The sequence below is a fragment of the Drosophila serrata genome, unplaced genomic scaffold, assembly GCF_035046125.1.
Source record: "Drosophila serrata isolate PLE 108 unplaced genomic scaffold, ASM3504612v1 contig_116, whole genome shotgun sequence".
Classification (NCBI taxonomy): Eukaryota; Metazoa; Arthropoda; class Insecta; order Diptera; family Drosophilidae; genus Drosophila; species Drosophila serrata.
In genome coordinates this window covers 299,525-323,484 of record NW_028257014.1, presented here as the reverse complement: position 1 = coordinate 323,484, position 23,960 = coordinate 299,525, and the positions used below count along the sequence as shown (strand labels likewise).

General features: G+C 44.8%; 4 protein-coding genes and 1 long non-coding RNA gene across 17 annotated transcripts in view; 3 read left to right on the top strand and 2 right to left on the bottom strand.

The window, feature by feature from the left end:
• LOC147644679 (uncharacterized) overlaps positions 1-23,960 on the bottom strand; it is a 140,410-nt gene that overhangs the window by 95,351 nt on the left and 21,099 nt on the right. The window contains exons 1-2 of one of the 5 annotated variants that reach the window (XR_015270132.1): positions 9,484-10,080; positions 8,832-9,025 (exon numbers count right to left, since the gene is read on the bottom strand). This is a non-coding gene — a long non-coding RNA (uncharacterized LOC147644679). Of the gene's footprint in view, positions 1-1,131; positions 1,425-8,831; positions 9,026-9,483; positions 10,081-23,960 lie in introns of those variants that run through there. The other 4 variants (XR_015270133.1, XR_015270130.1, XR_015270134.1 and 1 more) reach the window with 4 other exon arrangements.
• Positions 4,076-10,972, top strand: Rsph3 (Radial spoke head protein 3). 2 transcript variants are annotated; one of them, XM_020946015.2, is made up of 4 exons: positions 4,076-4,426; positions 9,525-9,615; positions 9,685-10,100; positions 10,158-10,972. In XM_020946015.2, exons 1-4 carry the CDS (start codon positions 4,227-4,229, stop codon positions 10,675-10,677), a joined length of 1,227 nt encoding a protein of 408 aa, XP_020801674.1. In that variant the 5' UTR covers positions 4,076-4,226; the 3' UTR covers positions 10,678-10,972. The 2 variants fall into 2 exon arrangements, with proteins under 2 accessions (XP_020801674.1, XP_086682018.1); XM_086825892.1 differs by lacking the exon at positions 4,076-4,426 and adding an exon at positions 6,123-7,302.
• Positions 11,123-13,772, top strand: Ist1 (increased sodium tolerance 1-like protein). 6 transcript variants are annotated; one of them, XR_015270129.1, is made up of 5 exons: positions 11,268-11,588; positions 11,654-12,368; positions 12,700-12,750; positions 12,921-13,138; positions 13,227-13,772. XR_015270129.1 is itself a non-coding variant. In XM_020946009.2 (5 exons), the coding sequence occupies exons 1-5, from the start codon at positions 11,407-11,409 to the stop codon at positions 13,452-13,454; spliced, it is 1,239 nt and encodes a 412-aa protein (XP_020801668.2). In that variant the 5' UTR covers positions 11,268-11,406; the 3' UTR covers positions 13,455-13,772. The 6 variants fall into 6 exon arrangements, 5 of the variants coding, with proteins under 5 accessions (XP_086682017.1, XP_020801671.2, XP_020801672.2 ...); XM_020946009.2 differs by having other exon boundaries at positions 13,076-13,138; XM_086825891.1 differs by lacking the exon at positions 12,921-13,138 and having other exon boundaries at positions 11,123-11,588; positions 13,263-13,772.
• Sbds (SBDS ribosome maturation factor) lies at positions 13,837-15,489 on the bottom strand. The gene is made up of 2 exons (XM_020946018.2): positions 14,636-15,489; positions 13,837-14,546 (listed from the first exon to the last, which is right to left on the bottom strand). The coding sequence occupies exons 1-2, from the start codon at positions 14,764-14,766 to the stop codon at positions 13,919-13,921; spliced, it is 759 nt and encodes a 252-aa protein (XP_020801677.2). The 5' UTR covers positions 14,767-15,489; the 3' UTR covers positions 13,837-13,918.
• Positions 15,191-23,377, top strand: velo (sentrin-specific protease 6 veloren). Of its 3 annotated transcripts, none has more exons than XM_020946005.2 (7): positions 15,191-15,854; positions 16,485-16,575; positions 16,641-19,808; positions 19,987-20,095; positions 20,756-20,874; positions 20,969-21,185; positions 21,322-23,377. In XM_020946005.2, exons 2-7 carry the CDS (start codon positions 16,495-16,497, stop codon positions 23,142-23,144), a joined length of 5,517 nt encoding a protein of 1,838 aa, XP_020801664.2. In that variant the 5' UTR covers positions 15,191-15,854; positions 16,485-16,494; the 3' UTR covers positions 23,145-23,377. The 3 variants fall into 3 exon arrangements, with proteins under 3 accessions (XP_020801664.2, XP_086681992.1, XP_086681993.1); XM_086825866.1 differs by having other exon boundaries at positions 15,239-16,037; XM_086825867.1 differs by lacking the exons at positions 15,191-15,854; positions 16,485-16,575; positions 16,641-19,808; positions 19,987-20,095 and adding an exon at positions 20,418-20,628.

Below are 23,960 nucleotides of genomic sequence, written 5' to 3'. Positions count from 1 at the left end.
ACTCGGAAATATTTCAGTCATGCAAACGTTTGTACTCCCAAAAACAGTCACAAAATGTTTGCGTGTTTTGCATTTCTTATATATACGTACGTAGGTACGATATATATAATATATATGGGGCTTGTCATTAGGAGAAAAATTGTTATATTTATTTTAATTTGACTGAGTTTGTTTATCGCAGAGGAGGGGAGTTGGTTGGAGTGCTCGCTGTTTGTAAATAAATATTAACTGTCAATTTAACTTGGTTTTTTGTGGCCAAATTACCTCACGAAAATTATTGAATTCTTTTGGTAAATATTAGGATAATAAATTAATCATAGAGAAGGTATTATTATGCAGGAATCAAGAGGATAGGGTTGTAAAATAATAGTTTACGAGTATTTTATAAGCAATTCATTAATTTAATTCCATTTGTTTTAGCCCTAATAAAAGGTAATAGAAAAATGGAAGTAGAATAAATAATAAAAGAAATATATATATCTTTAATATTCAAGAATTAAACCTTCAATTTGCGGAGATATAAATATAAATGTTTATATTTATATTTATTAATTTTACAGTATACTAAATGGAAATACCATTTAAAAAAGCGGAATTTAAATATTGGAAACACATATGTCAAATATGTCTCATTTTAATTGTAATTTATATAGCTTACAAGTAATTGGATAATCTGAATATTTTATGGTGTTATGGTCGCTAATTGCTAACTCTTAACTTTGCTTAAAAACATAATAAATCATTTAATAACAATGAAAAACCGTCAAACACCTTTGATAACGAATGATTTATCAACTCTAATGGATAGTATAAATTGTATTAACCCCAATTTTGTGTCACCCTTTCTTGTGGCAGAATATTTGAATAAAAAAATATTTAAAAAAACCTATATTGCTCAATAATTATTTTTATTTCCCTGTTGGCGCCATCGCAACACATAAATAACTCATAAAAAGAAAATAAAGACAAGCCCACAAATGGAAGCCCGCAGATTATCTTACAATTGTTTCTCTTTCTCTCTCGACAGATCGTTTTTTACGATCCTCGACCGTTAGGGCCCCCGAAGAGATCACTTTCCCCTCGGAAATTGGGTAATAAATTAATCAAAACTCGAACACAAACTGGACATACCATTTTCCTGGGAAAATTGGCAGCTCACACCTCCTCCTACGCAGGATCTGTAAATGATTTGTTTGACAAGAGACCTTCGCAGAATCCGGGCAGAAACCGTATCGGAGATCGAGGGATATAGCTGGACACGATCGCTGCCTGGCGTCGTCTTGCTAACCATGTGTGTGGGCATCATTAGGCAAGCATCCTTTTAAACGGCGAGCAGGCAGGAGCCGAGTCATGGTCTTGGCCACTTATCCCTGCGATCTTATTAGGCAGTCGGAAGGGGTTCGTCCCATCGTTTGTTTGGCCACAAAAGTTGACAATTATCACCCCCGCATGAAAGCGAAACGTCATCGCTGACAGCAAAGTCATTGTTGGTCTGTTTTGTTCCCTCTTCGACTCTGTTTGTTAATGAATAATAAGCTAAACAACACAAAGGATGTTGTGTTTGAGGGGAATAATTGACAATCGCTTGATAGTCTTCCCCAGACATTGATACGGATTGGGAAAATGTAATTAAATGACACGTTCCGGGGAAATTCGATTCGGTTTTCGGAGGCGGAGCTCAGTTGCCAATGGATTATACTGATGGCAAATCAGAGTTAGCTTCTATATTTGATAAATGAGTCGGAAAACTCAAAGTCACTTTTAAGTTCAAGGATCTAACAAGGATATAATCAAGGATTTAAATTTAAATTAATTGTAAATGGAGAATGCAGATTTATTAACCTGTCAAAAACTAACACTAAAAACACAAGAACTAACTAAAACTAATGCCTTTTAGGCTAAGTTACGAGATTTGTAAGATTTGATTTTAGGACAAATTTTCATATAAGAATATTGGTTAATATCGACTAAAAAATGGTATTTCAATTTTAGTTTGAAGGGTAAAACGCAGTGAAGCAGTCATTTCCGAACATATAAATCATATATTTTCTTGATCAGCAGAAAGAGCCGAATCGATCTAGCCATCTCAGACAAAAAATAAAAATTAAAAATTATTTTTTAATATTTTGCATCAAAAAATTTGTATTGTTAAATTGTGAAAAATTGACAAAATTTTAAACCTTTTGAAATTTTCTTTTGAGTATGCAAATTTATTAATCTAATAAAAACTAACATAGGGCAGCTTTTGGAATTAAAATTAATGCCTTTTTGCCTTAGTTATGAATTTTTTAAGCTTTCATTTTTACACAAAATTGTCATATAAAAATATTAGTAAATATCGACTTAAAAATGGTATTTCAATTTTAGTCAAAAGCGTAAAACGCTGTGAAGAAGCCATTTCCGACCCTATAAATCATATATATTCTTGATCAGCAGAAAGAGCCGAATCGATCTAGCCATCTCAGACAAAAAAAAAAATTTACATTTTTTTCCCAATTTTTTTCATTTAAAAATTCACATTGTTAAATTGTGAAAAATTAAGAACATTTTAAAATTCTTAAAATTGGCTATTGAGTATGCAGATTTATTAAGCCAATAAAAACTAACATAGGGCAGCTTTCCGAATTAAAATTAACACCTTTTTGGCTTAGATATGCGGTTTTTAAGATTTGATTTTGAGGACCAATTTTCATATAAAAATATTGATAAATATCGACTCAGAAAATGGTATTATAACTTTAGTCTGAAGCGTAAAACGATGCGAAGGAGTCATTTCCGAACATATAAATCATATATATTCTTGATCAGCACAAAAAGCCGAATCGATCTAGCCATCTCAGACAAAAAATAAAAATTTTAAATTTTTCTTCATATTTTTTCATTTATAAATTTACATTGTTAAATTGTGAAAAATTAAGAAAATTTTAAAAATTCTTAAAATTGGCTATTGAGTATGCAGATTTATTAAGCCAATAAAAACTAACATAGGGCAGCTTTCCGAATTAAAATTAACACCTTTTTGGCTTAGATATGAGTTTTTAAAGATTTTATTTTTAATACAAAGTTTTCTTATAAAATTATTGGCAAATATCGACTCAAAGAATAGTATTATAATTTTAATCAGAAGCATAAAACGCAGTGAAGCATATTTAAAGAAACTGCTTTTTTAATTGGAACAAGCAGTATATAAGCAGTATGTGTTGTGATAAAGCAGTTAACAAGCAGTGCGTAAAAGCAGTGCAATGTTAGCTTCCACTGTTAACTTTACTGTTAACATAGAAGTTGTTTATTTGAAAATGAAAAAAGTAATTAATAAATAAATTGGTATAGCTCTCAGCGAGAGACATAAATAGAAACATTTATTTTAACAATGCCTATTTTGATGTATTTTGTTATTAATTAAAGTTGTATAGCCTTTTAGGTTTGGTATTATATCCCTAAGTAGGTTTAAGCTAACAGCGAAACCTCAAAACAAACCATCTTATTTTATAGGACGATACTAATCTATAGGAAATTAAATAAGAAAATCTTAGAGATTTTCTTTTAGTTTATAAATTATAAATAAAGTTATAACTTCGTTCTTGAAGCTTAAAGCTAAGAGCTAAAGCTCCTTTAAGTAATTCCGGTGACTTGTTACTTTGGCTTCCATTTGATTAAGAGATATATAAATAGATAAACCCACACTGAAAGGCAATCAGTTCTGAATAATTTATGGAGAAGTTAACTAGGCAATAAAGTTTCTATAGAAAATCCTTAAACTTGTATGATTTCGATTTATTTACGTAAAAGTAATATTTCCGAATAATATCTATCGAATAATCCGCATTGCAAGGGAACCCCAACTGAATCCTTAGCCTCAACCTTTATATTTTCTGGGAACCCATCCCCACACAGCAACAGTTTAACAATGCCGACATAAAATTCCCATGGCAACTAAGCAAATTCCGCCGTTGTTGTTTATTTTGGATACAAATTCAAGCCCAAAGTCAGCAGAAATACAACCAGAACCAAACTAAAAACCCAAAATAAATAATAAAAACATTAAAAATACTTTCGAATTTAACATGGAAGAACAGAGAGTGCCTTGAAAATGTGTCACATGATAGAAACATTTTTTTACACATAATTTCGGATAACGGCCACGTATCGCTCCCCTGAATTATATACATTATTATTTGTAAAACGTGAAAACCTATTCGAAAACCGCAGTTTAGTGAAAATACAACATGCCGACAATCCCCAAGCGCGATTACAAGCCCAACGGCGGTGGAAGCAAGGGCTCGGGCATGGATTTCCTCATCAATCGGACCGAGGTCACCGAGATGCAGCTCAAGTGGCAGGATACCCCGTGCCCGGCTCCACCCTGCAAGCAGGCCTTCTGGTGGGCCAGCCAGCCCAAGCCGATCAAAATCAAAGGTTGCCCCAAGTGAGTAGCAAACAGACAACACCCAAAGAATGTTCATTGATACCCTGTAAGGAAGTATGCGAAGTGGGTCTATTTGTTGCTTATTAACCCATGAAAATAGGCTACAAATCGGGTACTATTTAAACTTGAAACATAATAAATATGCTTACAATTATTACAAATGCAATGTGGGTTCCTATTGCACTTTTCAAATCTCTAAAAAAAAGTTTTCTATCTAGAGTGTAATAAACGCCAAGGTTATTACATTTTCAACATCTCTGTCAAATTAAGTAACAGGTACCTTGCACATCTTAATCCTTGTCAGTTCCCGTCACGCTTGCAGAAAGGGATTTCCCCCTGACTTGGGGTCAATGAAATCCAAGACCAAAAACGAAAGTCATAAATTGCGTAAATAAATTATTAAACGCTGGGCCATGTTCGCGGCGCGGTGTGATGGTCAATATACAAAGGCCTAGGCAAAGGACACGCGAACCGATGGAACGGAATAGGAAACCTTCGTGTCCCGAAAGGGAACAAAGGAATATAGAGTATATATAGGTATTGTGGAATGATGAAGGGAAAATTACGAGAAGTGTGCAAGTCGTTGAGTGCTTAAAACTAGAAATTGACGCACTATCACAAAAATATATACATATATCTCAGAGATAATGACGGGGGCTGTACTTTTTGGGTCGGATTAAGGTCAAATAACAATAAGAATGATCGTAAAAATTGATACAAATAGAGAACTACTTTAATAACTGAATACAAGTTCTCTATTCTTCAAGATAATACAGAATTAAGGTCAGCCTTGGATAATTACTACGCTGTTAATGCAATTTTTGATCTCAAATAGTAATGATAAGTATAGGTGTCCATAATACACTCCAAATACACCCAAAAATACTCACAAAACCATAATCTCTCATATGCATCTACTGCCTGACCTTTACTACTTGGTCACCTCCTTGGAGTGCCTAGAAATCCACTTAATTATGCTCCGAAAGCTCCCTAGAATTCCGCTTATCAGGAAGGTTCAAACAATTGACCTTGGCCATTGACATTCGGAGGGAGGAGGAGTTCCCAGTAAAAGAACTGACCACCACCCACCTCCGATTTCAATGTCAGCCAGCGAAATGCGTGAAGTCATCTCCCAAGCAAAGTAAGCGGAAATGTGGACACCAACGAATAAAATTCAAGGTCCCACTGGGTACTACCAGGTAAAACCTTTAATTGGCGGACTTGGGTGGTGCTCCTATGCAAAGTAGATTTCTTGGGAACGTGGATAGCCGTCGCCTGTTAACAGTTCGCATTATTATTGCAACACCTGCCATCGGTCAGGCCCCCAAACTGCCAAGTAAAAGCCGAAGGGTCACTCGCAGAAAAATAGTAAACTAAAATAAATTGAAAGAATTCTATATATCAAAATCAATCTCTAGCGAACTGTTTAATATTATATTTTACTTTATACCAAAGTAAGAGGTACAGAAGCTAAGTTTTCTAAAGTTAAAAAAAGAATAAGACACACAAAGGCTTTCTTATTGCCTCGCTGACTTAGTTAATTCTTAAAAATGGTTTCAAATCCTCAAAAGCTCCTAAATAAATAGTTTTAAGCCCTAGTTTTTTCAAGTTCCCCCGTTCGACAGTTGACCACGGGCCGAAACACAATCGAAACCGAGTCCGAGCTCGAGTCCTGCGAGTCCTTTGGTCATTTGGCGTTCGCCATTCGAACCGTGCGGTACGTGGTGCTCCGCGGTGAAAACTAAACAAAGACCAAGCGAGCGAGCGAGCAACACCTGACCGAAACGAAATAGTGGAAAAAATATTGATTAACTTTTTGGGAACTTTGCGCGGCGTGTGTGAGAGCGAGTGGTGGCTATTTATAATGAACGAGGCGACCGGTGGCCACCGGTGGGAGCAGCAGCAAGGATAACCGAAGCGGACGAACCGGAGGAGGAGAAGACCATGCCAGAGGCGAGGCAGCAGCAGCAGCACCCAGCACCCAACTCAGATCCAGAACACTTCCCCGACAATAGACCGGAGCGCGTGCAGAATTTCTCCTTTGCCAGCAGCTATCCCTACGCACCAGGACGAGGCTCCACGACCTCCAACTCTAACTACAACTCCAACTACAACTCCAACTCCTACAACGTCCAGCGCTATCAAAGCCCCTACAATTTCCAGCACGTGGTGACCAACGCTTTTTCGGTGCTGCGTCATCAGCCTTCGGAGGAGCAAGAACACCTCGATTCCTTTCCAGCAGCTCGACCCCAGCAGGCCATCGTGCGGCCCACCATACGCCGCGAGGAAGCGGCTGGGATCAGGGACCGGGATCGGGATCATGAGCCAGTAGAGGCCCCAGCTAGATCCTTCTTTTCGCGCAGCAACCAGGATCCGGTGCGCAGCTTTGCCGATGAGCTGAGCCAGAAGCTGCGCTTCCTGGCGCCGGAGGAGAACTACGCGGGTGGGAGTCATAGTGCCGGTTCCGGCGCCTGGTTAGACAACGCAATGGCGCAAAGACCGCGTTTCGAGACCACAGTGCCTCAGGGCATCTTCCTGCCACCGCCGCACGAAGTCCAGATGATCCCAGCCACCATGCTCCGAAGGCATGTCTACGCCTACTCCTCATATCCCATGATCCTGCAGAGCTACTACTCCAAGGAGCCTCAGTCGCAGGCGCCTGCAAGCGAGAGCAGGGAGCACAAGGTGACCGCCACTCGGCTGAATGGAGTGCGTGCCACAGCGGCGTTGGCAGCTGCCACAGCCGAGGCGGCGGCAACGGCAACGGCCTCCAAATCTAACCAAGACTCCTCGCAATCCCTGGCCGGTGGCCTGCACATAACCAAGGCGCAGTTCCAACAGCAATTGCAGCAGCGTCGCAACCAAAGCGACAAGAGGTAATAAAAAGGCCAACCCCAGGCGAATGGGGCAAGTGGGGCATGGAATGGGGAACTGACCAAGCAACAAAGTGGGCCAAAATATATTACCATAAATTCAAATGAGAAATATACACCGGCGGGGGCTGGTATGGAATTCAAACCAGAACCAGAACCAGCACCAGCACCAGGAACCCACAGCTTGCTCCTTTCTGGCCCTTTATCGATTGACAGCTTAACAATTCAATTACAAAGCGTTTGTGGTCTTTAAAACAAACCAAGAGCTCTTATAGAGTCAACAAATAACTATACTATTCGACCCTTTAAAGTTGATAATGGCTTAAAAGATTCTTTTAAATATTTAATATCAATTAAAAGTCGTGCATAAAGTATGCTATAAAACTTAATATTTTATGGCAGTTTTAAAAATGTTTTACAATAAGACACTTAGTATCTTAAAAACCATTTAACAAAGAGTACAGAAGAACACAATATTTCAAGAATGCTCTGAGGAAACATTTAGGATTTTTAAAAATGTTTTCGGGATATTTTTGGTTCCTCAAAAACTGATCTATTTGAATTATTCCGTAGATCTCTTTACTCACTAGTTATGTATTTTTATTTTAATTTAATCCAAGCTCTACTATAGCTTTAACCTGTTTATTCTATACCTTCTATTGCTACTTAACTTCCTTTCCAGTACTTTAATTATTTAAAAGCCCGACCCTCTTCTATTGACTCTTCAACCATTCAATTAGAAATGTTTTTCCAATAACATTCGGACATTGTAAATTCCCCAAGCGATGTGATTAATTTATTTAGCGCATTCTCGTATCGGGGAACAGCACTCGTTTCGCCTTGCATAAAAGGACATGCGAACAAAGGACCTCGAATGTGTCGTGCCAGAGGAGAATATTCTATATTCCCTAGCGCACCAGCTTAAATAATTTAAATCAAGATTTTGTAAATAACAACAAAGGGATAAGTCGAGGAAAGAGTAAAAAATAGTGCACAAATGGAGGGAAATTAAGTTCAATTACCACACCAAAAGGGGAGCCAAGGGGACACCTACTATGATGGGAAGCTATTCTGGTAAATGAGATCAAAAAAAAGGGTTAATAGAATAATATGGAACATCATTCAAAGTGGCAATAGGAAGGCCATAAAAGCATTTGACTGAATGCAAGCCAGTAATAGGATACAAGGTGGCCTGCCACCTGACCGGAGGATAGAGGTTACAACTCCATACCCCACATCCATTAAACAGATTGGTCTTCCTATTCGGGGTCTTCAGACCCAGACCCAGAGAGAAACGTCGTCGTCGTTGTTTGTTAGCAAGTAACTTCAATGTGACTTCCTGTTTTGTGGGCCAAAAGTGGCTGAAAAATTTGCATAGGTCACGAGTTCAGGTGCCAAGTTCCTCCTATTTGCAATGTCTGCGAATGTTTCGTTATGTACTACACATGTGAATAATACTGTATGTATTCCCCATTTACTTGGCTGTTCTGTTCTTACACATAAAGATTAGCAAGTCATAAATTACTACTCACCCGACTGGACTCTCGCGTAACCTTAAAGCTTTAACGCTGGGCGAAGCAGGTCTGCCATTTGACCCAAAAGTGTAGTGAACTTTGGGAAATTGATTCGAATCGGAGATGACTTGACAAGCGGCCTGCGAGGGCGTTCAGAAAATGCACAAATTTGATGTTTATCGCGTCTTTGGCAGTGCAACAGATTTAAGGTTCTAGAAAGAGGAAAAGAAACTATAAATACAAATATAATAAGCACTGTGAACATGGGAATAAGATTAAAAATGAACAATTATATATAAATATGAAATTTTAGCTCCTAAAAGTTTAGGCAAGACAATATCCTTGTGTACAATTGGGAAAAAGTTCTGATTGGATTTCCGCAAGAAGCCATATTAATACAATTTAGGTCGTAAGAAAATACATTATCCATAAAATACTATAAATTCATTCAAGAACCTTAGTTTTCAATTGAATTTTATCTTTACAAAAATATTTATCCTTTTAAAAGTATTTTGAAATCCTATAAACCTTATACGATAACCCTGAAGTCTTCAAATTACCTATAGTAAATCTGAAAAGATATCTTTTAAAAGGATTTGATTATTATTATTTCTGCAAGTGTGGAGTTTGTTGATCTAGGTCGAGGTTTACTAATTGATGGCTTTCTCACCTGCTTCTTCTACCTTTCTCTGTGCTTTTCCTCCTCCGCAGACCCATCGTGCCGCCGCCGGAGCCCTACAAGAACGTCATGTACGACCGTCGCGTCATAAAGGGCAGTAACTTCGGCAACTCCTCCTTGGTGGTAAATATTCTGCTGCATTTCCTCAGTCCTGCTTCAGCCCTGACCCGGCACTAATCCTCTTTTCTGCAGACGGAAGTGGATCCCTTCGACAAGGCCGCCGAATTGAGGCGCCGCAATTTGCTTCGCAAGCGGACGGTGCAGTGTCGTAATCAGAGAAACGTCCTGGGCACACCGCCACCGGTCAAGGGACGTAAACACGAGACCATCCAAACTGAGAAGTATCTGGAGAAGCTGGTCCAGCGACCGCCAGAGTTCAACGTGGACACCCAAACAGATCTGTTCCTGGAGAAGCCGCCCACACCGCCATTTGTACCGGCGAAAGTGGGCGTGGATGTGGGCACTGAAATTGGCGACGGTGAGCTCTTCCACTTCGATGCCGAGGCCCAGCCCATCATTGATGTCCTGGTGGACGCGTGCATCGAGCAGAGCATGCTGGAGGTTGCCCACGAGATGGAACTAGAAAGTCTGCGGCGCAAGCAGGAAGAGTGAGTCGAAGGATAACGATTCTTTACATGTTTAAGCTAAGCTGAACTCACCCACAGATTCCTGGCCCAGCGCGAGGCGGAGCTGGCCGAGCTGCGCCGCCTGGAGGCCGAAGAGCTGCGCTTGCAGGCTGAGAAGGAGCGCCGGTTGCGGCAGGACAAGATTGCCAAGGAGCTGGACGAGGAGATGCAGAAGAGCGTGACGGCGGCCAAGCTGCTCCAGGGCCACATTGCCAGTCTAGTGCCCGAGGTTCTCGAGAACATCGAGCCGGCCAGCGATGCCGTGAAGAAGGAGCAGCTGATGAAGAGCATCTGCCCCTGGCTGTCGGCCGAGGTAGCCGAGGAAGTCGGCCATATTGTGGACTCGCGCGAGATACTCACGGCCATCATCCAGGAGATTATCAAGCAACGCGCCGAGGTCTACGCCGGCTACCGAGACGGCGAGTCGGAGCCATCGGCAGGCCCGGGAGACATCTGCGAGGAGGAGGGCTGCATGATCGACGAGCTGGAGGCGTGTCCCTGCGAAACGGAGACGGAGGAGGAGTGCCCCCCGCCACCAGCACCAGCTCCGCACCTCTAAGAGTGATTTCTCGTTCACGTTTAGTTGAAATTTTTACTCAAAAATGGAGCCCCCACACACCAACACATATGTACACACGCGTCGCGAAAGTACCGCTATGTCGTCGAGGAACGCTTGTTTTGCGCTCGCACCTCTGTTTTTGTGTCTGGCGGCTACGATACACTTGCAGGACGTCAAACACAATAGCACAGCGGCGGCGGCGACACTAAACAACGGTAAAATGTAAACAATTGTTAAAGGTATTTGTGTTAACCGGAAAATTCAGCAAATAAAGCTCAGTGGAAGCCAGAGAAAACGCGGGAAAACTCACATTCTCCGATAAGATTATCGACTACAATGGCTGCTTTTTCCCTGCGCAGTCTGGTAGCGCTGTCTCTGGATCTGGTGACCCTGTTTCGAAGCTTTTTTAGGGGCGATTTATAACAGTTTCTGCGAAAGTTGGAGGTGCTGGCCGTGCCCTTGAATGTTGCGGATTTTTAACTGTTGCAATAAACGAGAAACATGGAAGTTTAACAGAATGTGCGATTATTCTTACTCGCTCTGGCAGCCCTGATTTTGGCCGAGAGCGGACAATTATGTTCTCTTATCGGTATTAAAACCTAACCACCGTCTGGTCACACTACTTCCCGTGACGTCACGAAACCAATTGTTTTTTCCAAAGTTTATGAATCACCAAAGCAAAGTTCCTTGTTTTCATTAGTAATTCACCTTCCAAGGGTGACGTTCAGGATGTTCTCCAGCGGCCCCAACTACAACAAGCTGAAGACCAATCTCCGATTGGCTCTGAATCGTCTCAAACTGCTGGAAAAGAAGAAGGCGGAGCTGACGCAAAAGTCGAGGAAGGAGATTGCCGACTACTTGGCCACGGGCAAGACGGAGAGGGCACGTATTCGTGTAGAGCACATTATAAGGTATGGCGGGGGAGTGGGCTAAGCTATATGAAGGCCACGTTTTCACTGCAGTCTCCTCTCTACAGGGAGGACTACCTGGTGGAAGCCATGGAAATGGTGGAAATGTACTGCGACCTGTTGCTCGCCCGCTTCGGACTCATCACACAGATGAAGGAACTGGATACAGGGATCGCAGAGCCGGTGGCCAGCCTGGTGTGGGTGTGTCCCCGCCTCCAAAGCGACATCGCCGAGCTAAAGGTCATTTCTGACATCTTTGTGAGCAAGTATGGTCCGGAGTTCGCCGAGCACTCGCGCACGGCCACCGGAGAGCATTTCGTATCGGAAAAACTGATGCACAAGCTCACGCTGCAGGCACCGCCAAAGCTGCTGGTGGAGAAGTACCTGATAGCCATAGCCAAGAACTACAATATCGAGTACGAGCCGGATCCGCAGGTCATGCAGGAGGACCAGCCGCCGCAGCAGCATCTGATTGATCTGTCCGATAAGAATAACCTAAGTGGGGGTCCCGGAGGCCCACCACCTCCGCAAATGGGTTTTATAGGGTATCCGCAGGTGCCCCCGTTGCCCCATATGCCGGAGCCACCCAGCAGCAAGCCATTTAACTATCCACCTTTCGGAGGAGGTGGCGGAGGAGGCGGTGGAGCCTGTGCTGTCCCTCCACCTGTACAGCAGCCGCCGCCGCCGTTTGCCTACAACATACCGCCGCATCAGCCAGCGCCGCCTGCTGTCTTGCCTCCCAAATGCTCAGAGGAGAAGGATCTGAACACCAACTTTATCAATGTAAATATTGTTTGAAAGTTTTTAATTGATTATTTAGTTAATAGGAAATGCTAAATGCTTTGGTTAAAGGACAGCTGTGATTGGGAAAGGCTTATGAATAGATTTTAGCCTTAATTTCCTCTTATTCCCTATCTAAATACGTCGTTTTCCTACGCTTTTTAAATCCTAATTTGAAACCGCGCTCAATAAGAGTCTGTACTTGAACAAAAATGTATTCGTATCACCTTTTAGTGCTTTCTTTACCCCAATCACAGCTGTTTTCTTAAAATAAGAATTTGTAGTCAAGTTTACGCATGTAGTTGCATGATTTTCTGAGCCCATTGTCTTGCAGCGTGAATCGAACACAACGGATGACTCTGGCAGCCCGGATGAGAACATCTTGGTAGGTTATCTCGGTGTAATCTTCTCTTGAAAACAAAACTAACTCGCTTACCGTCTTGCCACATATACTAAACAAATGTACTCCGCTTCTATGGGCTCTCTCTCTCCCTATACAACTGTGTGTGATGTCTTCTGTGCCTTTGCCCATGGCCACTGTGCGTGTAAGTCCAGTCACCCAAGTGATTCATAGTTTGCTGCCCGCTGTCTCTGCCCGCATGCCTGTTGTGTTATCATTTTGCTTGTCTCGGATATCGTTATTTGATCATTTATGGCCCCGTTTTATATTTATGATTTGCATTTTATTTTGTTTAATTTTTGCCTGACAGCGCCCCAAACCCGATAATGATCCGCCGCCGCGTTACACCTCGATTAATCCCGTAAACCTGCAGGTCAGGACTTAAATTTAGGGTTTTAATTTTTGATTACAAGTGATTATAAGAAGAATTTCTTAATAAGTATACATTTTTCCCTTCGCAGAATGCCAACAAACCGAAACCTCAACCCCGATCCAAGCTGCCACCGGGCAATCCCCCAGCGCAGCAGCCCAGTGCTCCGCCGGCTTCCCTGGACTTCCCATCGCTGCCCAATGTACCCAACGATTTGCCCGATGTCCCGTCCGGGGGTGTGGAAAAGAAGGACGATGACGACGAGATTGACTTCGATGAGCTGTCGCGTCGCTTTGAGAACCTCAAGAAGCGAAAGTGAAGCGGTAGAAACTCATTCAATAAGCTACTTATATATTTTATACAGATAATCTCCTTTTCGGTTCTATAAAGACATCCAGATATATGTTAAAGAACTTCTAGTAAGCTAATATCCACTTGAATTGTTATTTCTTTTTCTTCTATGTGAAATGTGAAGATTTCAATTGTTTAAACTGTATTCGTCTTTTAAATATAATTTATGAAAGTTTTTGTAATATTAAATCAGCAATAACATCACTTGAAAATCAAACCATATGTATTTAAATTTTGTTTCAAAGATGTTTTAAATATAATCGATTAAAAAAGTCTAATGAAATAACATCGTTCTGACAATATCATATATCAAACGAAGCTAAGCCGCGATTGAATATAAAATCGGATGCTTTATATATTTCAAAATATTTTCCTTTATGTTTCACATAAATATCAACAAAAGAATTCACAATTTAGTGGTTTTCGACTTTCCTAAAAAAGTTCCTCGCTCTCCACCACCTCCTTGAGCTCGAGCAGCTCCAGCAGCCCTTTTCCCTTTGTCTCGTTTCTCACCAGCTCGTCAATGACACGGTATTGGCCCGGATCGATGAGTAGCGTAAGATGCAGTGTGGCCTCCTCCCATTCCTCGTGCTTCACGGTGTTGGCAAGCTTAACCACCGATTCTTTCAGCTTACCGCCGCCCTCCTTGCCTGCAAAGCTTACGCGCAGCTTCATGCGCGACCGCTCGATGGGCAGGTGCTCCCGCAACATCTTGATGGCCTCCAGTGTGTTCTGCTTCGTGTTCTTGTTCATTTTGACGGAAAAGTGGGCATCCTTCAGAGATTTCTCAATAATTGAGGACGAGTAGGGCCGCCGGGTCTCGGGATTCACGCACAGAGCGGCCACGCTGTTGACTATGCTGTTAAGCTGTGTGTCCAGGACACTCTGGCGCTCCTTCTCCGATACCTGTAGCTCGCCTTTGCTTAGGATTTCCTTGCAGATCTCGGTCTCATCCGTTTTGTTGAAAGCCTTCTGAAGCTCGTCCTTCTTGGCGGCCTGCCCTTTGGACACGTTTGTGAACACTGTGTGCGTTTGGAGGACTTCATCTATATCCTTTTCGCTTAATTAGGGAATTACGTCTTATTAGGAAATTGTCCACAAATTTCGGAGCTCATATTTCACAACACGTGCTGGAATTTGTAGGCTCACCTGTTGTTCCTCCAGGATAGGACTTTGTTTTTGTAGCAGGCTATCTCGAATCGCTTGCCTCCCTTTTTAAGGCGCACAATTGCAACATTTGTAAGCCTAATTTGATTTGTGGGCGTAAATATTTTCGACATTTTATTAATTTGTTTTGTTTTTATGGAGCAGTGCGCAGTAATGCAGAAATATAGCAAGTGTTGGTCACAGACAGTGTTGAAAATCGTGACAAATAAGAAGAAAGAAGTTGGGCCAAATAGAAGTCCCACAAAGGGAGGAAGAAGCGGCAATAGGAAAATATAGGAATATATTTAATTAAATATGTGTTGTATATTTTATATTTAAAGATTTTTAATATGTTTTATTTACACCAAACACATATTATGTATTTATTAGGGATAAAATCGATTTTTGAAGTTTTCGTTATTTAAACTGTTAAGATTTGAATAGTATATTTTAGTTAATACATTTTATTATTTTGACATTTTTGTTCTTAGTCTTCTATATCTTCTCTCTATGCGATGAACAATTCGAAAAATGTCGAAAATAATCGCTTTTCGGTCTATCGCCTGCCTGCCACCTCTAACGCCTGCTGTTGTTGTTGGCCCGTCTGCTTCTTCCCCCAATTCGTGGAGCGCGCTGCGAACAACAAAACACAAGTGCCCAAAAACCGCGATATTAATTGCCGAAAAATTCCGTTATCACGCAACTCCGACTTAACAACTCCAATATGTTGCCAAAAATTAAATCAAAGCCTGGAAAACGGGGTTCGACGCGAAAATCAGGCGATTTCAAGCCAACTCCAGTGGTCCGAAAGTTTAGTGGTCCCGATAAACGGGCTACATGCCAAACAGAGGGACCACTAAACATTAGGCGAAGAGGACGGCACAAAGCGGACATCGATAAAACAGCAGCACAAAACACAACGCTGCTAAATGTTTGTAAACAGCTGCGGAGCGGCGATGCCGCCAGGGGGCGCTCTGCTACAGACGGCGTTGCCAGCACGAAAATGTGACAAAAATGCTCCTCTGCATCTGAACGCCATATTTGATTCTTCTGCATTTTATAAAAAGAAGAAAGCGTGAATTTTCAATTTAAAATGCGAGTTATCACCATAAAAATAGTGAAAAGATCCAGCTAAAATATGCTTTAACCCGGGCACAAGGGATACAGCGAACGAGTACTACCAGCGGCGTCACACAGTTGCGTTTTTGGGAAAGTCTCCGAGGTGTGTGTTTGTTATGTGTGTGTGAAAACCCGACCAAAAAAGAAAAAAAATGAGGCGCAAGAAATGCCCAGTAATTGTATAAGAAATGCGCTTAAAAAAGGTCAAATATATGTGAAAAAGACTACGTCAAATATCTGTATTGCTGAAGAACCGAACACTTTTGTTTTTAACGCTCTGGAAATTGTAAATAATTTGCATTTTAACCCTTTGCCTGTGCATGTGTTTGAGGGTTCGATATACCTTTGTATGTCGTTCCAAAAAAGAGACGCATGCACAGTTATTTGTGCAGAAAATGTGTTGTAAATAGATGAATATGTTGAAGACTTGTATAAGCGTCTGTTTGGTTATGTGTGGCATATTATACATATATTCCATTGATTTGTCTCCTTTTATGTGTTATTTATTGATTTTTCTGTTACTGTGTGTATTTGTTGAAGGGAAAAGCAACGGAAGTTGAAATAAAGAGGCTTTGAATATTTGTTATTAATTCGTGCAAAGATGTGTTTTATGAAATTGTAAATATAAGCAACAGATTTCATATATTCATTTAATTCGATCTATCCTCTGCAGGTTGATAGTCGCGTTAATGCTCAGCAAGTAAAATCTAATACCTCTTCCCTAATTTTCCAGCTCTTCAGATATGGAGCAATATATAGTGCCCCTAGAGGATCCAGTGTACTCCGATTTGCAGGTAGTGCAAATGCCCCAAGATGAGGTTGGGGTGAGTAGTATCACAACACCGCCATTACCTTTAATTTATTAATTTATCCCTACCCTATCTTGCAGTCCTTGGTGCTGCAGGACGACCAGCAATTGGTGTTTAACGAGCAGCAGCAAGTTGTGTACCAAACCGCAGCTCCATCCCAGTATCAGCAGCCGCAACAGGCGCCGGCACCTGCTTACCACATTATTGGTGGCGATGATTTGGCCCAGCAGCAGCAGCAACAACACCAACAGCAGCAGCAGCAGCAGCAGCAACAGCAGCAGGTCGTGATGCATCATCAGCAACACCAAGTACAGCAGGTACACTACCAGCAGCAAGACCCCCAGCAGCAGCAGCAAATCCACATGGAGCAACAGCAACAACAACAGCAGCAGCAACAGCAACAGCAACAATATGTGCAGCACCAGCAACCCGCCATTCAGCACACTCAGCAAATTTACTACACCTCCGAGCAAGTACTGCAGCCCAATGCCATTGTCCAGCACATGCAGCAGCAGAAGAAGCAGCAACAGCAGCAGCAGGTGCTACAACAACAGCAGCAGCAATACCAACAGCATGCGCCCACCTATCAGGTTCAGGCTTCTCCCCAGCAACAGCCCCAGTTGCAGCAACAACAGCAGCACCCGCAAGCGCAGCAGCCACAAACGCTCCAGCTGCAAACGTCGCCTGCCCAGCAGCAGCAACAGCAGCATCAGCAAATCGTCTACCGCATGACAACCACCCAGCAACCTCAAAGGCCATTAAGTATGCTGAACAACACTCATGTGATCGTCCAGCAGCAACCGGTGTTGATCCAAGCCCAGCAGCATCAGGAGCTGATTATGCGGCAGGCCACCGCCATTCATCCGTACAATAATCGCGTTGTCTACGCCACTTCACCGCAGCACCAGCAGCAACAGCACGTCCTCCAGCAACACGTTCAGCAACAGCAAGTGCAGCAGCAGCAGCAACAGCAGTTGCAACTCCAGGCCACCACTCAGACAGCTCACTTGGTTCAGGCTCGCGTCGTGCCGCAGCAAACTCAAAACGTGGTCTACCAGCAGCTTCAGGTCCAGAAGGTCCAGCAGCAACAGCCTCAGCCGCAGCAACAGCAGCAAGCTCCACAGCAGCAGCAGCAACAGCCTCAGTTGGTGCAACAGCAACAGCCGCAACTGGTAGCTACCTCTGCCGCCGGCGGAACGCAACTGGTGAGAGCCTCTTTCAGGGGGAAATCCCCGCGTGGAGGAGCTGTCGTGGCCAGACCAGGCACCCTTATATCCACCAGACCCACGCTCACGCCGACGACCATCGTGAGGCAAGTCCGCCCGCGAGGTGGAGGTGGAGTCGTGGGTGCCTCCGTGCCCGGCGGAATCGTTCGGAATATGCGTCCGACCGGCATACGGCCAACTCGAGCTCAATTGGTTGTGCAAACGAGCGGCGCCGACGGTGGTCAGACCATGCAGATAGTGACCCAGACCCAGATGAAGCACATCACTATCAGCACGAATCTCGGCCAGCAGCAGCAACAACAACAGCAGCAGCAGCAGCAGCAGCCTCAACAACAGCAGCAGCTGCAGCAGCAACAGCGTCATATTTATCGCACCCACATGGTCAGCGACGGGAGTCCCCAGCAGCAACAGCAGCATCACATGCTGATGATGCGCCAGGCTCCCATTCGCTATAGAGCTCCCGTTGCGTTGGCCTCAGCTGTGCCCACTCCTGTACCCACAGCAGCGTCCGCCGCTAATCCCGCTGGTGGAGTAGTCCAAGCCACGAACAGCAATATTGGCATGGACCTGGAGGACCGTATTCAGGCTGCAGTCCTTAAGAAGGAGCAGCAGAAGCCTCAGCCGCCACCGCAGCTGCCTCCCATGCAGATAGGAACCGGTACTACTCTGACCACCTACTATCCCGGACCAGGAACAGCCACCCAGGAAGAGGACCAACAGCAACAGCAGCAGCAGCAGGTCGTGCAGGGCCAGGTCCAGGGTATGCGTACCGCTGGAGGAGCCAGCATGACCCTGGCGGAGTTTAAGAAGCGGCAAACCCTCAGTGCTTCACCATCACCCAACCCCGGCCTCACCCCCATGAGGGCCGCAACACCAGGAACATTAGTGAGGCCAGCGTCCAAGCTACAGGGTCAAGGAGGTGGAGGACTGCCGCCGGGCACGAGGATTATGCAGCCCCAAAGGACGATCCCAGCGCCAGTGGTGGCTCAAGTTCCCACCGCTCCCACTGCCCCCGCCACAGCTTCAACTGCCTCGCAGGGCTCGTCCGTGCAGCAGACGTCGCACAACAACTACGAGATCCACTCGCAGCATGTCCTGAACAACCGGGCCGGTCAGCCCATTGCGGAACGCGACAAGAACAGCGCCAAGATGCTAGTGATCCTGGCCAGCGGCGAGCAACGTTTAATCACCTTCACCCTGCCCCGCGAATCCTGCACGGTGCAGGACCTCCTCGAGCAGGTCGGCGTGCCCTTTGACAACGCCACCACCATACAGTGCGTGGAGCACCGCGGCGCCAACGTGGATTTCGTGGTCACTGTGGGCTTCTCGGTAAACGAGTCTGCCAGCGAATTGATATCCCGGGCGGAGGAAAGCCTGCAGATGAACCGTTCGCAGGACAACCCAGCCCCAGTGCCCGGAGGAGCCGCTGCCAATCCTGCCACTTCGAACGCTGCCCCTTCGTACGCCCAGGCAAACGCTGCCGCCGAGCAGGCAAAACGAGAGGCCGCAAGTTCAGCAAACCAAACGAATGCCATGGGCGCAGCATCTTCCGGAGCAGCAGCAGCAGGAGCAGCAACTCCTGCGGAGAGTCGCAAGCTAATCGATGGCTTTCTCGCCGTGTGCCAACTATGTGGCTTCACGGGCATGGATCACGCTCGCTGTGAGCGCTGCAAGCGCGTCTTCCCCGAGCCCCCCAAGCGAAAGTCCTACATTGCCAAGTCAAGTGCTGCCTCCTCGCCAGCCTCCTCCTCATCTACGGCCAGTGACCAGCAGCAGCCCCTGACAGCAGGAGCAGCTGCGGCGGAAAAGAAACGAGAACTGGCGGCCGTCGCTCGATACGGCAAGCAGCTGGCGGGAGTGGCCTACCCAGGAGTGGGAGCTGGTGCCCGTGGCAGAGGAGCGATGGCCATACGTGGCGGCAGAGCCAGAGGCGGCAGGCGGGCAGCTGAGGTGGATCCGGTGGTCTTGCTAAGCAGTGAGGATGAAGCCGATGCCGATGAGACCAACACGGAGACGGGAAATGTAAGTCTTGGAGATGTATTCTCATTAATAAATGTAATAGTTTTTAATGTAGAGAGCTTCCTGATCCTTTGTACTCTCAATTTTACAAGCTTATTTATTTGTTTTTAAACCCCTTATAGATTTTTTTCAAATTATAAAAAACCTGTTGAATATTATTTATTTTAAATATATTTTCCAGTCCTCGACGAATTCCAAACTGAATTCAAATGGAAATCTCCACCAATTGCCCGCCGCCTTTGCCTGCGAACCACAGCTACCCGAGATAGATGAGGAGCCCTTGTACAAAGGTGAGCCATAATTACATCAAGTATTTATGTAAATTCAAAATTAGATTAATTTAAAAAAAAGTTGCTTACAAAATTTAAAAAAATGGAAATTAATATTTTATACAGAGTCATAGCTTCAATCAGAATGCAAATTTTGCAACTAAATATATAAGTGGAAATAAGGCTAATTAAATTTAAAATAAGAAAAACTTTATTTAATTAGCCTTTTTTTTGTTTAGCTATTTTAGCTCATTTTTTCCCCCGCAGTGGCAACACTGATGTAAAGCAATGTCGTATTTTGTATATTTTCGGTTTTTTTTTTTGTGCTGGCAATGCCGCTCAGCAAGCGGTACTGTCACATTCCGCTAGGGGGAGTCAGACAGAGCACGCCATTTTTACGCAAGGCAAACCGATAGAGAAAGAGAAGCGCAAAGCGAAGGCGAGAAAACACATCGTTTTCCCAAATTCTCTCGCAATTTTCACAAATCAGAGAAAATCTACCGTAGTGTTTTAGTTTTTATTTTGTGTATTTTAAAACACAATGAACGACGAAGGTAAAAACAGTGTTTGTGTGTGAAATAGTGTAAATGAAAATGTGCGACACGCACAAGCCACGAGGAGGAAAGCGAGAAAAGAATTTCATTATTTAATGAATGCCAACTTGTTTTTTTTCCTTAACAGACTTTGTGCGCGGCGACGTGACGGATCTGTCTGATATCCCGGAGACGGAGCGCTTCTCCACATCGGTGAACTGCAGCTGCATCCGTTTGGTGCCCTACCGCTACGAGATCACAGAGCCGGTAAGTAGTACCTACACCCCACCCCCTCTGTGCCGAAATGTGTATAATAAATTGCATTCTCTCTTCGCATCCTTGCATCCTTGCATAATTGCAGATAACCTTCACATCGAAGGGCGTCCGCATCGCAGGCGTTGTGCCGGACAAGGATACAAAGTTTACGCTGCACATCCACAAGCACGAGGTGATCAAGGTAATAGCGCACTTTGGTAGCGCGGAGCCCGCTCTGCCACTCGTCACGCTCTACCTGCTCAAGACGTGCGCCCAGTATGTGAAGACGCAGCTCCTCCTGCCTGACGATCAGGCCAGCGAACGTGAGTCCACTTGAATTAATAGAATTTGTGATTTAAATTGGGGAAAAGCTTGCGTTTCGCTTACTTTTAAGGGGAATCTTGGTGTAGTTACATATAAAGATTACTAAGCGTGCTCTCTGTTTGTTACTTCTTTCAGAAACCTGCTTCAAAGGCACCAGTTCGTTCCACATTCGCCGCCTCATCCTAATCTTTGACAGCATCTCCCCCTCAGCTCGCGGCACCATCAAGTCAATGTTTAGTTGCGTGGACGAGATTTCCTCGCACGATGCGGCAGAGATCCTGGAGCGGCTCGCCGATTCAGACCGCAAGGCACTGGATAAGAGCTCACAGCAGCCACCGCCGCCGCGCCAATTGAGGGCCGATGAGCAGGTGAACCTTCTGATGTATCCGCCCAAGACCTCCGGCAGCCTGTGCATACGGATGGAGGACTATGTGTGTCTCACCAAGGAGTCGTACCTCAACGACATAATCATTGATTTTTACCTCGTCTGGCTGCGCAACACCCAGATTCCGGAGGCTCTGCGCGAGCGTACTCATATTTTTAGCACTTTCTTTTACAAACGCCTGACAACGCTGACGCGTCCCACGGACATGAAGCAGACTGCCGCCCAGAAGCGTCATGCCCGCGTCCAGAAGTGGACCAAGGGCGTGGATATCTTTGACAAGGACTTCATTATCGTGCCTATCAACGAGCAGTCGCATTGGTTCCTGGCCATCATCTGCTTCCCCAACCTAAAAGGACCCGTGACCTACGACACCAACCAGCCTGTGGAGCCGCAGCAGCTAAAGCGACCGCGCGGCAAGAAGGTGTCGCTTCAGATTGGCAACACAACCATTACACCACTGACTAAGAGGGGCGAAGGAGGACAGCTTCCGGCCGCCCTCACATCAGATAATATCTGCCGCATAGCGGACGATGAGAGCGAGCGTGATGAGGCTGAGGGAGATGACAGCGACATGGCATCGGAGGACAGTGAGAACTCGAATTCCGCCAAGGAATCCTCTACGGCTACACCCGCTAGCAGCAGCACCCCGAAACCATCCGCACAGCCCACGGCGTCCAGCGGTCCAGCTAGGACCTGCGGAGCCGACGATGTGCCCGCCGTGAAGCAGCCGCTGATCCTCATCTTCGATTCCCTGGCGGGTGCCTCGCGCAGCCGCGTGGTGGCCACGCTGCGTGATTACCTCACCTGCGAGTATCGCGTGAAGAAGCCGGATGCGCAGGCGCACGTCTTCAACAAGGACAACATGCCCGGCCACTGCGTTAAGGTGCCGCAGCAGAACAACTTCACCGACTGCGGCCTCTACCTGCTGCAGTACGTGGAGCAGTTCTTCAGCGAGCCCATCCGCGACTACCGGCTGCCCATTAAGCAGCTGACCAACTGGTTTGACTTCCTCACCGTCACCAAGAAGCGCGAGGACATCGCCAATCTCATCCAGCAGCTGATGGACGAGGGCAATAAGCAGCAGCAGCGCCAAGTCCTGCCGGTGATAGAGTTTCCCACCCTCAACGGCCAGCTGGTTGAGTATCCCGAGGACACGGAGAGCGCCGAGTTTGAGGAGGAGGAGGGCCACGACGACGAGGAGCCTTCCAGTGATCTGCACGACGAGAACAATGCGGGCACTGACATGGAAGTGGATCCTGTGAACGAGGAGGTGCCCACGCAGACTGCCAAAACCGGCACATTGGCCATCGTGCCGGCAGCCCCGGCGACAGCCCCGGTGGCCGCCCCGGCGGCCTCCAAGCGTTTTGTGCTGAAGCGGCGCCTGCAAAACGGTTCCGCCTCAGGTCCCAGTAATGGGAACGGCACCGGGGAGACCAGCAACGGGGGTCCTCTCATGCCCCAGGTGGCTAACGCGGCAACTGCAGGTGCGGCGTCGGTGGCAGGCTCACCTGGAGTTCCGCTAACACCGCGCGGCCCCAGCGGAGGCCTAAAAATACGCAAGATCGAACCGTAGCAGGAGCAGCAGCTTCTCCTGCTGACCCACCACCTGCCTGCGCTGCTCCAGCTGCCACAGCTGCGGCACCCACACCTGTAAATACACTATCACACACACACCCCCACCAACACTGGTTGGTTACTATTTGTAATGATTCGCCTAATTATGATATATCCTTCCCCCCTTTAATCGCTAATTAATCAATAAAGAATTTAAAATAAAGACTACATTGGTATGTATAAAATACAAAATAGCTTTTTGGGTATTTGTTATAAATAAAAGTTAATTAAAATTAAGAACCAAAGCTTGAAAAACCCTCAGTTTAAAATTAAAAACTGATGCCTAATCAATGCAGATTTCAAAAAGGCAGAGACACGGGATACAAATTCCGACTTCTGAGCTTGAAACTAATTATTTAAATTACATTTCTTAAATTACTCCAAAAAATAAAATGAATATGTATCTTTTATAAAGAACTAAATTTATAGCCTTCTCATATTTTTAAAACTCTACTTGAAACAATTAAATAATAACCCATATTTGCAATATATGGAAACAGAATTAAAAAATTCTTAGGGGGAGGCTTTTGTAAAATCACCACCACACATTTTTTCGAGAGCAGAAACCCTTCCCAAACCAGTTTCGCAGTGTGTCTCGCCATGTAAGCTAGAATCGCCATGTAGATAGACCTACATGGAGGGACTCCCCAAGGCGAGGCGGTTCATTCACTCAAACTGCGGGCTTACTACTTTTAAGAGGCATGCAGAAACTTAAAAATACTTGCTACTCCCCAAACGCCAGAGTTGCTTTTGAAATAACGAATTATTTTGGTTA